Source organism: Paroedura picta, chromosome 8 (genome assembly GCF_049243985.1).
Source record: "Paroedura picta isolate Pp20150507F chromosome 8, Ppicta_v3.0, whole genome shotgun sequence".
In the NCBI taxonomy this organism is placed as follows: Eukaryota; Metazoa; Chordata; class Lepidosauria; order Squamata; family Gekkonidae; genus Paroedura; species Paroedura picta.
The window spans coordinates 102,316,938-102,329,768 of record NC_135376.1 but is presented as its reverse complement, the minus strand read 5'-3'; the positions used below and the strand labels follow the sequence as shown (position 1 = coordinate 102,329,768).

At 49.5% G+C, this 12,831-nt stretch overlaps 1 protein-coding gene across 2 annotated transcripts in view; it reads left to right on the top strand.

Moving 5' to 3' along the window:
- The window catches only part of LOC143844073 (broad substrate specificity ATP-binding cassette transporter ABCG2-like), a 40,601-nt gene that overhangs the window by 14,470 nt on the left and 13,300 nt on the right, over nt 1-12,831 (top strand). For both annotated transcript variants that reach the window (XM_077351092.1, XM_077351091.1), the window contains exons 7-10: nt 1,006-1,157; nt 4,040-4,168; nt 4,569-4,843; nt 11,956-12,038. In XM_077351092.1, coding sequence (XP_077207207.1) covers nt 1,006-1,157; nt 4,040-4,168; nt 4,569-4,843; nt 11,956-12,038 — 639 coding nt within the window. The remainder of the gene's footprint in view (nt 1-1,005; nt 1,158-4,039; nt 4,169-4,568; nt 4,844-11,955; nt 12,039-12,831) is intronic.

The window sequence follows — 12,831 nt, the reverse complement described above, 5'->3', positions numbered from 1 at the left end:
TTATTTGCGGGTCATCTGTAGGCCGAGAGCAGCTCCCCCTGCTCCTCTAATAGGCAGCCGGCCGTCCGGCCTGTCCTTCAGGAGACAGAATAAAGGCTTCGCTCGCACTTGTTGGTAGGCAGCGAGTGCTGCAGAGAGAGAGCGGGAGGGTCCCCCAAAGAGTCAGGCAGCTTATCTGCCCTGCAGGCAAGAGGGGTTCTATTTCCACTGGGATAGCAAACGTGCCCACCCTTGGGAGACACGAAACACCAGTTCCTAATGAAGAATCAGCCTCTCTCTGCATGAAGAACTCCCAGGAGCCGTTTTTGTACTGAAATTGTATTGTTCTGTGTTCTATGTAACTGTTCTACGACGCTTTATGTAAACCGCCCAGAGCCGTATGGAAGGGCGGTATAAAAGAATGAATGAATGAATGAATGAATGAATGAATGAATGAATGAATGAATGAATGAATGAATGAATGAATGAATGAATGAATGAAGTGGGGAGAAGGAGCTAAATCTGCATGTAAACCAGGGAATTATTCCATAAAACTAGGATGTGAGGTCGGGTTGAGTGGTTCAGCTGCCTCAGTGATCACCGAAGCTCGAGGCGGCCAGCACCACAGCGCAGAGAAGAGAGGTGGCGGAGTGGAGCGGAGGGGTGGCAGCCGTGGGTTGGCGCACTGCTGCCACCACCCCTCCTCTCCTCTCCTCTCCTCTCCTCTCCTCTCCTCTCCTCTCCTCTCCTCTCCTCTCCTCTCCTCTCCTCTCGGTGCCGCTGGCCACCTTGGGCTTCGGTGATCACTGCGGTGGCCGAACCACTCCGAAGCACTGAACCCTCGTGAGGGCGATGGCAGCTTCCCCCTAGGCCTTTGCCTTTCCTCGCTGCAGAGTGTGAGTGGAAGCCCGTTTCCTCCCATCACGGTCAGGAGGAGGGTCCATACGGCCCGTGAGAGGCTTCTTGAAGGCTTGCCTGTTTTTGTGGGTGGCCGTTTGAGCCCTGGGCCTTGCCCTTCCCTCACAGGCTCTCCAGAAGAGGCAGAACCATCATCTTCTCGATCCACCAGCCTCGCTATTCCATATTCAAGCTTTTCGATAGCCTGACCTTGCTGGCCTTGGGGAAGGTTCTCTACCACGGCCCAGCCAAGAATGCCGTGGAGTATTTCCGGTCTGTGGGTAAGTTTCCTCAGTTCTCCCAAGAGGCTCGGGTGAGGTGGGCAGCCTTGTTGGTCTGAAGCAGCAATGTGAGCCCAGGGGCAGCTTGAAGACCAACCAGGCTTCATTAGAAGTGTTCTTGGAATGTATGCTGGGTGTAAAGCTGCGGGGAGCCCCTTGCATGTCAGGTCTGCTTGCAACCGGCAGAGACATCGGATATTGGCCCGCTAAGAACGCCTGTTGGAATTTTGGGCCCTATTAATATTCATGGGGTTTTATTTCCCATTTGTGTTTTGGACATCTGTTCTTCATAGTGGAATCCAGACTTTCCCACTAACATTTAAATATTGGTCTATAGACCATCTGTGTAGCCATGATAGCCCCAACTAGCCCAATGTTAGAATCATAGAATTGGAAGGTACCCCTAGGTACCTCTAGGGTCATCTAGTCCAACCCCCTGCAGAATGCAGAAAATTCACAACTACCTGCCCATCCACAGTGACCTCAATTCCATGCCCAGATGATGCCCCCAAACCAGAATCCATGGCCAGTCTGGCCTGGAGGAAATCCAACCCCAAAGAGGCAATCAGCATTTCCTTGGGCATGCAAGAAAGGGCCACAAGAGCCAAGCATAGACAGAGTCCCTTCTGACCAGCCAATCACAATCTACCTAAATAGACAGAAGCAGCATTTCTGTGAGGTGGCAATCCGGCTTCTGCTTAAAAACTTCCAAGGAAGGAGAACCCACCACCTCCTGAGGAAGCCTGTTCCACTGAGAAACTACTAACTGTCAGGAACTTCTTCCAGGTCTTTAGCTGAAAATTCTTTTGAGTTAATTTCATCTCAGTGGTTCTGGTCTAGGATGACAGAAAACAACTCTGCTCCATCCTCTATCTCAGGGGTAGTCAACCTGTGGTCCTCCAGATGTCCATGAACTACAATTCCCATGAGCCCCTGCCAGCAAATGCTGGCAGGGGCTCATGGGAATTGTAGTCCATGGACATCTGGAGGACCACAGGTTGACTACCCCTGCTCTATGTGACAGCCCTTCAAGACCTTGAAGATGGCTATCCCATCCCCTCTTAGATGTCTTCTCTCCAGGTTAAACAGACCAAGCTCTCCCAACCTTTCCTCATGCGTCTTGGTCTCCACGCCCCTCGCCATCTTCGTTGCCCTCCTTTGAATGTGTCCCAGTTTGTCTACATCCCTCTTCAACTGGGGTGCCCACAACGGAACACAGTATTATAAGTTAGATCGAACCAGAGCAGAGTTAAGCGGTACCATCACCTCCTGTGAACTGGACACGATACTCCGTTTGATACAGCCCAAAATTCCATTTGCCTTTTTAGCCACTTAGTCACACTGCTGACTCATGTTCAATGTATGGTCTACTAAGACTCCTAAATCCTTTTTGCACATACTACTGCCAAGACAGGTCCTATAATCCTATAATCCCATCCTATAATCATACATTTGATTTTTCCTTCCCAAATGCAGAACTTGTCATTTTTCACTACTGAATTTCATTTTAATCATCTTAGCCCAGTTTTCTAGCCTGTCAAGATCATCCTCTATTCCGATTCTGTCTTCTGGTGTGTTTGTTACCCCTCCCAGTTTAGTATCACCTCCACATTTAATAAGCATCCCCTCTATTCCTTTATCCAAATCACTTATGAATATGTTGAATAAGACAGGGCCCAGGACAGATCCCTGAGGCACTCCACTCATCTCTCCTCTCCATTCACAAGCACCCTTAGGGTGTGATCTGTGAACCAGTTCTCGATCCAACTACCAGTAATAGGATCCATATCATATTTTACCAACTTGCTAAGAAGAATATAATGTGAAACCTTATCAAAAGCTTTTACATCGTTCCCCTGATACGGTTAGTCTGACATGACTTGTTCTTGAGAAAGCTGTGCTGACTGAGTAATCCCGGCCATCTGCTTTTGTCAGACCTTGGAAGCTAAACTGGTCAGCCCTGGGAGGGCAGATCACCAAGGGGTGAGGTTTCTGCAAACTGCCCAATACACAAATCTTTGACGTAGAGCATAAGATACAGTTGATTGAAACCAAGCAAGTTCACCTAAACAATTCCTTGTCAGAACTGTGTCAAAGCAATACAGATTCAGCATATATTTGAACCTTCTCCCCTGAGAACCCAAGAAAGGGTGGGAGATCTTCAAAGCCTAAATATCTCAGCTGTCAAAGGGATGGTCAATGACACTTGTAGCAAAGGCGAATGGGGAGTGGGAGGTGTGAAGTCAGAGGAAAACCAGAGCAGGCAAGGTAGGGAATTAATGCAGCCAAGAATCCCAGGCATCTACATTCGCTCACATATATGGCGGAAGCCTGGCCCTTCTGACCCAAGGAAGTCCAGGGTTGCTATACAAAGGCAGGCAATGGCAAACTGCCTTGAAAACCCCAGAAGTGGGAACTTTATGGTGTCACTATGAGTTGCGTGCAGCTTGGAAGCACACTTGCCAGAGAGCCAGAGTGGTTCACTAGTTAAAGAACGGACTCTAATCTGGAGAGCCAGGTTTGATTCCCTGCTCCTCCCCCACATGCAGCCAGCTGGGTGACCTTGGGCCAGTCCTAGTTCTCTCAGAGCTCTCTCAGTCCTACCTACCTCACAGGGTTTCAGTGGTGGAGAAAGGAAGGGAAAGGTGTTTGTAAGTAGCTGGCTGCAACGGGTGAGAACGGCCACTTTGGCGGCCCCATTGCACAACCCTATTTGGGCCTCCTGGTAGAGAAAAATGGCATGTAAAAACCAGCTCTTCTTCTTCTGTGAAATGGGGACTACAACACACCAGCTCGTTTCTCCTAAATACGGCTTCAGATTTCACATTTAAGTTTAGCTCTAAATTATGCTCCGTTCTCTTCTCTCTCCCCCATCCCCCAAGGGTATGAGTGTGAACCCTTCAACAACCCCGCTGACTTTTTTCTGGATGTGATCAATGGAGACTCCACAGCAGTGGCAGCAGGAAGAGGTGTCCAGAAGTCCAAGGGAACCGATGTGAAAAGCCACACTGGTGAGGACATGGACGAGGGTGACTCTTGCTTGCCCTGGGAGGGGAAACTCAGCCTTCCCTGAGATTACAGGACCTGCTCCCAATGATTCATAAAACTGCAGAATGAAAAACTGTGTTGTGATGAGAACTGTGACAAATGGGGGAGTAATTTGATGTTGAGGCATCATTTAATATTAGGATTTGGGGTTAGAATCATAGAATCATAGAGTTGGAAGGGAGCTCATGGGTCATCTAGTCCAACCCCTGCACTATGCAGTTTCCCCCTCATCTGCCAATAGGACTTTGGTGCTTTATGTTTTCTGTCTTCTTTTTATAAATTATGAAAAGGGTCCTCCCGTCCCTAAGAAACCAACAAGAGTGTCAAGGTATCAGTTGTGCTGATTGAGAGCTTTCATTTCAGAGACCGACAGTGAGAATCCTGTAGAGGAGGAGGAAGAGGAGGGTGTGGTGAAGACTGTGGTGGATTCTCTGCATGAGAAATACATAACCTCCAGCCAGTACCAAGACCTGAGGAAAGAACTGCAGAGATGGGAAGGTGCCCCGGGCATCCCTAGGAAGAAGCCAAGGCTGGGGACTCAAGTGACATACGCAAACGGTTTCTTCACCCAGCTCTACTGGGTATCTCAACGCTCCCTCAAAAACCTTATTCGAAATCCTCAGGCTTCTGTGGCACAAGTAAGGAGCAAGATTCTGGGATGACTGAATGTTCTGATTTCCCATTTCATAGGAGGAAGTATGATATTATATCACGACAGGAGACCTGGAGAGATCCATCTTCAATTTCAGGAGGTGGGGAGCTCCCCCTCACTGGCCGTCTTCAAGCAGCGGCTGGGCAGATCCTTCTCCTGGATGCTGGAGGCTGATCCTGCACTGAGCAGGGGGTGGACTAGATGGCCTGTGTGGCCCCTTCCTACTCTAGGATTCTAGGAGTCTAGTTCAGCAGTGGAAGGGGCTGCCTAAGGAGGTGGGGAGCTCCCCCTCACTGGCCGTCTTCAAGCAGCAGCTGGACAGATCCTTCCCCTGGATGCTTGAAGCTAATCCTGCACTGAGCAGGGGTGGACTAGATGGCCTGGATGGCCCCTTCCCACTCTAGGATTCTAGGAGTCTAGTTCAGCCATGGAAGGGGCTGCCTAAGGAGGTGGGGAGCTCCCCCTCACTGGCGGCCTTCAAGCAGCGGCTGGACAGATCCTTGTCCTGGATGCTTAAAGCTGATTCTGCCTTAGAATCATAGAATCATAGAGTTGGAGGGGCCATACAGGCCATCTAGTCCAACCCCCTGCTCTATGCAAGATCAGCCCTAAGCATCCTAAAGCATCCAAGAAAAGTGTGCATCCAACCTTTGCTTGAAGACTGCCAGTGAGGGGGAGTTCACCACCTCCTTAGGCAGCCTATTCCACTGCTGAACTACTCTGACTGTGAATTTTTTTCCTGATATATATCGTTGTACTTGAAGTTTAAACCCATTACTGCGTGTCCTCTCCTCTGCAGCCAACAGAAACAGCACCCTGTCCTCCTCCAAGTGACAACCTTTCAAATACTTAAAGAGGGCTATCATGTCCCCTCTCAACCTCATTTTCTCCAGGCTGAACATTCCCAAGTCCTTCAACCTATCTTCATAGGGCTTGGTCCCTTGGCCCCAGATCATCTTTGTCGCTCTCCTTTGTACCCTTTCAATTTTATCTACGTCCTTCTTGAAGTGAGGCCTCCAGAACTGCAAACAGTACTCCAGGTGTGGTCTGACCAGTGCCGTATACAATGGGACTATGACATCTTGTGATTTTGATGTGATGCCCCTGTTGATACAGCCCAAAATGGCATTTTCCTTTTTTACCGCTGCATCACACTGCCTGCTCATGTTTAGTTTACAATCCACAAGTACCCCAAGGTCTCGTTCACACACAGTGTTGCCTAGAAGCGTATCCCCCATCCAGTAGGCATGTTTTTTCATTTTTCTGACCCAGATGCAGAACTTTACACTTATCTTTATTAAATTGCATCTTGTTCTCATTTGCCCATTTTTCCATTGTGTTCAGATCTCGTTGAACTCTGTCTCTATCTTCCGGAGTATTTGCCAGTCCTCCCAATTTGGTGTCATCTGCAAACTTGATGAGTAGTCCCTCCACCCCCTCATCTAGATCATTAATAAATATGTTAAAAAGTACCGGGCCGAGCACTGAGCCCTGAGGTACCCCGCTACTCGCCTCCCTCCAGTCTGATGAAACACCATTGACAACATTTTCATGTACCCTCTTGCCCAGCCGGCCCAAAGGTTTGAGCTTGGGTGTCATCAACATGCAGATGACACTCAGCTCTACCTCCCAATGGGCAGCCAACCGAACTACCCCCCACCGAACAACTTGCCAGGTGGCTGGAGGCCGTGGCTGACGGGTTGAAACTGAGCCGCCTGAAGCTGAACCTTTGAAAGACGGAGTCCCATGGGTGGGTTGGAAGGGACCAGTGGAGGAAGCATGCTTGCCCAACCTGGATGCCATGTGACTTGTTGCTCCATAGTCCACCAGGAATCCAGGGGTGATATGTGAGCCTCCCTTTCTATGGAGGCTCAAGTCACCAAAGTAGCTAGCAGGTGTTGTACCACGTCTGTCAGGCTCAGCTACTAGAACCCTACTTGGCACCTGATCGCCTAGCCACAGTCATCCATGCCATGGTGCAGTCACCCCAGAGTGGACTTCCGTAACTCGCTCTACACAGGCCTTCCCTTGTCTCCACTCCAGAAACTACAGCTGATGCAAAAGCCAGCTGCCAGTGTCCTCCCTAGTACACCATGGAGAGCTCACATATGCCCAGTACTCAGGCAATTGCATTGGCTTGCATTGGAGTACCAGATTAGGTTCAAGGTGTTGTTTTTGACCTTTATGGTCCTTTGCAGCCTGGGCCCGGTGTATCTGGGGGACCACCTCTCCAGGTATGCCCCTCTGCAGGTTCCAACAGGCTGGTGTTCCCCAGCCCATGAGAAGTGTGCCTGCTCTCAACCTGGGCCAGGGCCTTTTCAGTCCTGGCCGGAGGAGACATGGACCCTTGTTAGAGCTTGCTCAGTTCTGCAGGGCTTGTAAAGCAGGCATTTAGTTGAGCCCAGGCCACCAGGAACATCCAAGAACCCCCCTCTAAACATTCTCTTCTGTACCGTCTAGTTCTGACAACTAATGGGGGAGCAATGTGGGTAAGATAGGGATGCCGAATTTTAAAGAATTTATAGAGCCATTTTTAACTATGTTGATTTTATTTGATGTACACTGCCCCAGGATGGCTGGGCTGAGAGGGCCGGTCCTGGAAACCGAATTATAAATAAACTAGTAAATAAGCCCGCTGCAGGCTGAATGCAGCGGGCACTAGCGGGGCGAGGGATTCTTGTGGTGCATGGCGGGACAGGGCCAGGAGGTGACGGTAGGCGAGGGGCGGGAAGCAAGTGCGCGGCGGCGGGCCCGGCACTCTCCCGTGGCGCAGCGTGGCCTGCCGTGTTGTTTGAAGAGGAGGCGATGGCACAGGCGAGGGGTCCGTCGGTGTGTGTTGGGCACAGGTGGCGACGCTCGAAGGCACCATGTTCACGACGTCCGGAGGACGGCCAGGGCGGGTGCGTGTGGCAGCAGGGGGTGCGGTCATGGGCAGCAGCGCTGCGGCGCGCAGCAACAGGGTGGCTGTGTGGACCGGTCCCGGCCGTGTGGGCTGGGGACCGGCGTTGTAGAGGCTGGCGGGGCTGGAGGCGGCGGGAGGATAGGCGGGAGGCTGGAGGCGGCGTCCCTTGCTGTCTGGATGAGGAGGCGGTGCGAGTTGGCGTGAGGAGGATGGCGGGCGGCCTGGCAAAGTCTGGAGGCGGCGGGAGTCAGCATGAGGAGGACGGCGGCCGGTCTTTCCTGGGCGGGCGGCACTGCAGCGGCCGTCCGCCCTGAAACCAAAGGAGGTAATGGCGGCATGGGGGCGCATTCGGCCAAGGTGGAATGGGGGCGGATCGGGAGGCGCGATGCGCCTCCCGATTAGTGAGTCCGTCAGCAAGGGACCAACTGTCCCCTACCATTCCCCAGAGTCCATTTAAGTTTGCGCCTACTGCTTCAGTGACTCCATCCAGCCACCTAATTCTCTGTCATCCCCTTCTTCTTTTGCCCTCAATCGCTCCCAGCATTAGGCTCTTCTCCAGGGAGTCCTTCCTTCTCATGAGGTGGCCAAAGTCTTTGAGTTTCATCTTCAGGATCTGGCCTTCAAAGGAGCAGGCAGGGCTGATCTCCTCTAGGACTGACCGGTTTGTTCGCCTTGCAGTCCAGGGGACTCGCAAGAGTCTTCTCCAGCACCAGAGTTCAAAAGCCTCAATTCTTTGATGCTCGGCCTTCCTTATGGTCCATTTCTTCCCCATCTATTTGCCAGGAATTGAGAGGGCCGGATGCCATGATTTTGTTTTCTTGATGTTGAGTTTCAAGCCAACTTTTGCACTCTCCTCCTTCACCCGCATCAACAGGCTCTTTAGTTCCTTTTCACTTTCTGCCATTAGAGTGGTATCATCTGCATATCTGAGGTTGTTGATATTTCTCCCTGCAATCTTGATCCCAAATTGTGACTCCTCTAATCCCGCATTTCTCATGATGTGCTCCGCATACAAGTTAAATAGGCAAGGCGACAGTATACAGCCTTGCCAAACTCCTTTCTCAATTTTGAACCAATCAGTGATTCCATGTTCAGTTCTCACTGTTGCTTCTTGACCTGCATATAAATTTCTCAAGAGACAAATAAGATGCTCTGGTATTCCCATCTCTTTAAGAACTTGACACAATTTGTTGTGCTTCACACTATCAAAGGCTTTAGCATAGTCAATGAAGCAAAAGTAGATGTTCTTCTGGAACTCCCTAGCTTTCTCCATAATCCAGCGTATGTTGGCAATTTGATCTCTAGTTCCTCTGCCTCTTCGAAATCCTGCCTGTACTTCTGGAAGTTCTCGGTCCACATATTGCTGGAGCCTAGCTTGTAGGATTTTGAGCATAACTTTGGTAGCATTAGAAATGAGTGCAGTGGTGAGGTAGTTTGAACATTCTTTGGCATTGCCCTTCTTTGGGATTGGAATGTAAATTGACCTTTTCCAATCCTGTCGCCATTGTTGAGTTTTCCAAATTTGCTGGCATATTGTGTGTAGCACTTTTACTGCACCGTCTTTTAAGATTTTGAATAGTTCAACTGGAATGCTGTCCCCACCACTAGTTTTATTGTTGCTCAGATTTCCTAAGGCCCATTTGACTTCACATTCCAGGATGTCTGGCTCCAGGTCAGTAACTACCCCATTGTGGTTATCAGGGATTTTAAGATCGCTCTTGTATAGTTCTTCTGTATAATTTTTGCCACCTTTTTAAATCTCTTCTGCTTCTGTGAGGTCCCTACCATTTTGGTCCCTTATCATACCCATCTTTGCATGAAATGTTCTCTTCATATCTCCAATTTTCATGAAAAGATCTCTGGTCCTCCCCCATTCTATTGTTTTCTTCTATTTGTTTGCACTGTTCATTTAAGAAGGCATTCTTATCTCTTCTAGCTTTTCTCTGGAATTCTGCATTCAATTGGGTGTATCTTTCTCTTTCTCCCTTGCCTTTCACTTCCCTTCTCTCCTTAGCTATTTGTAAAGCTTCCTCAGACAGCCATTTTGCTTTCTTGCATTTCTTTTTCTTTGGGATGGATTTAGTTGCTACCTCTTGTGCAATGTTGCGAACCTCCGTCCATAGTTCTTCAGGCACTCTATCAGATCTAATTCCTTCAATCTATTTGTCACCTCTACTGTATATTCGTCAGGGATATGATTTAGTTTATACCTGAGTGGCCTAGTGCTTTTCCCTACTTTCTTCAATTTAAGCCTAAATTTTGCAACAAGAAGCTGATGATCTGAACCACAATCGGCTCCTGGTCTTGTTTTTACTGACTGTATAGAACTCCATCTTTGGCTGCAGAGCACATAGTCAATCTGATTTCTGTGTTGACCGTCTGGTGATGTCCATGTGTAGAGTCGTCTCTTGGGTTGTTGGAAAAGAGTGTTTGCTATGACCATTGTATTCTCTTGACAAACTTCTACCAGCCTGTGCCCTGCTTCATTTTGTACTCCAAGGCCATTTTGTTACTGAGTGTTTTAAATTTTCCCTCTGCGATGTCTGTATATTTATTTATTTATTTATTTGGATTTTTATACCACTTTTCCCTACGGCTCTGGGCAGTTTACATAAAACATTTTGGAGTATTTACATAGAACATGTAAATGATAGATTATGGCAGATTCATGATGACATTACCTATCCCCCCATGATATCCAGGAGCCATAACTCGCTACACCTGAGAAAAGCGCTCCAAAAGTGTAGATGTCGGTATTTTGCCAGATTAACTTCCTTCCCCTTCTCTGTGCCTCCAGTACTGTCGTAGTGCAGTAGTCTTTTGCTAATCAGTCAGGGCGGCAGTTCAAAGACTTCAGGAAAACGTTCCCTTGCAGGATTCCCTCACAGGATTTATTTTTGCCCTCATTTTGGGATCCATTTTTAAGTGATTGTACTCCAAGAGCCCACACTACTATGAACAGAGCTTTGTCTTTTGGATTTATGTTCTCTGGGAAGCGGCTGCCTCCTCTCCCCCCTGTCCCCGCTCACACAGGAAAGGAAAGATAAACAAGCAGCCTTGTGCTTCACTTGCCCCCCCCCCTCTCAGCTTGCCCTGGCTATAGAGTCAGGAGAGAAAAGGCAGGAAATAAACCCCTCTTCAACCTTGTGCTCCTTCAGTGGCAGCTGGAGCTTCACGTGGCCACTGCTCCCCCCTTCCTCTTAGCTTCCCCAACCAAGTAGAAAGGAGGGAGCAGCCAGACAATTAAGTGCAGAAGACAACGTACGTTTCATGTCAGGAAAAAGGAAGGCAGAAGATCTGGGTTCAGACTGATGTGAATTCAGCAGGGGGAGGGGGGGGCTGCAGATCCAGGTCTAGTGAGCATTTCTCTCTGCTTTCCCTGGCCACCATGTAAGAGAGCTCAGAAGAACTCTTCACAATCAAATCCCATGTAACAATGCAGAATACAAGCCTGATAAATGTCTTCTGAGGATGTGCCTTGGGGTGGGGCCTTTTGGGGCTTGCAGGCACCTTTAGAATCTGGATTCAGAACGGGGAGTGGTGCTGCCACATGGCTGCTAGAGGAGGCGAAGCCAGACACCACATGGGTGCTGAAACCTTTTCCAGTCACACCATGAAGATTCTTGTGCTGCAGTGGCAGCTGCTGCCAACGCAACATCGTAAAAAATCTGCACAACCAATCAAATTTCCAATGGCCGATCAAAAGTCAGGTGGCCGCTGGGACCTCCCAGAATTCCAGCTTGCCTCCAGATTCTAGGAATCCGTTCTCCTGGAGAAAATCACCACTGTGGCATATTACTCCACTGAGATCCCTTGCCTCCCCAAGCTCCTCCCTGAGATCTCCAGGAATTCCCAACCCAGAGCTGGCAACCCTACTTGCTGCACAAAAGCCTTCCCTGGGTGGGCCCCTCAGCACCCACATGGGGGGCCCCTGGCTTAGAATGCTGACTTTTTTCAACAGGGTGTCCTCTCTGCTGCAGAACTGACTCATCTTACGTGTGCATTTGAGGTGCTCGGCATTTCTCTCTGGGATGGCAACACAAAACACACAATTGCCTTTTGCTAGTGAAATTGATTTGGGGCTATTGAAAAACATTCTCACTGGTACGGACTTTTTAAGAAATCGGCAGACCTCTCTTGGATGCTGGAGTTCTTTGGGGAGTTCTTCCTCCTTCTGTCTTCTTGTTCCCTCCCAGGTCCTGGTGACCGTCATCCTGGCTCTCATCGTGGGCGCCATTTTCTTCGGTGTGAAGCTTGACCAGAGCGGCATTCAGAATCGGTAACCTCTCAGCCCTGTCTGGAAACCATTTGCTCCCACCTCTGAGAAGCACAAACAAGGCAGTACCAATAAAGGATCAGTTGATTGGGAAGGGGGAAGCATAGCATCTGCAGTCCCTGTCAAGGATTAGCAGGGCCATCTGAAACAGTCCTCAGTTTCTACGGAATAAACTGGTGTCCCTCCGCTTAGGATGGCTAAGGTTGCCAGCTCTGAGCTGAGAAATTCCTGGAGATTTTTGGGTGGAAGGCGAGGCCTCAACAGGGCATAATGCTTCAGGGTGCCCCCCCCCCAAAGCAGCCATTTTCTCCAGGGAAACTGGGCTCTGGAGATCCATTGTAAGTCCAGGAGATCTCCAGGCCCCACCTAGAAAATGCCAACACAGAGGATGTCACTGTATATTCCTCCACGGGTGTTCTTTAGGATTCTTTTGCAATAGCCTTGGATAAGGGTGAGAGAAAGCTTTTCAGAGTATTTAAAGCACCTCTGTGTATATTACCTTGATGTCGTTCCTGCAGAGATCCTCCAGCAGGTCAGGATTGTTATCAGACACGAAGAAACTTTCCTTTGGGGGGACAATGTGGTGTGGTGTTTAGATTGCCAGGCTGGTATCTGGAGGAGCCAGGGCTGGATCCCATTCTGCACTCTTGATGTGGAAGTCTACTGGCTGCCTTGGCCACTCCCACGTCCTCCACCTAACCTCTTTCGCAGGGCTGCTGAGGACGAAACAAAGGAAAGGAGAAGGATGAAGGGGAGAAGGGTGAATGGAGACACCAAATAGTCTGAAGGGCCAAAA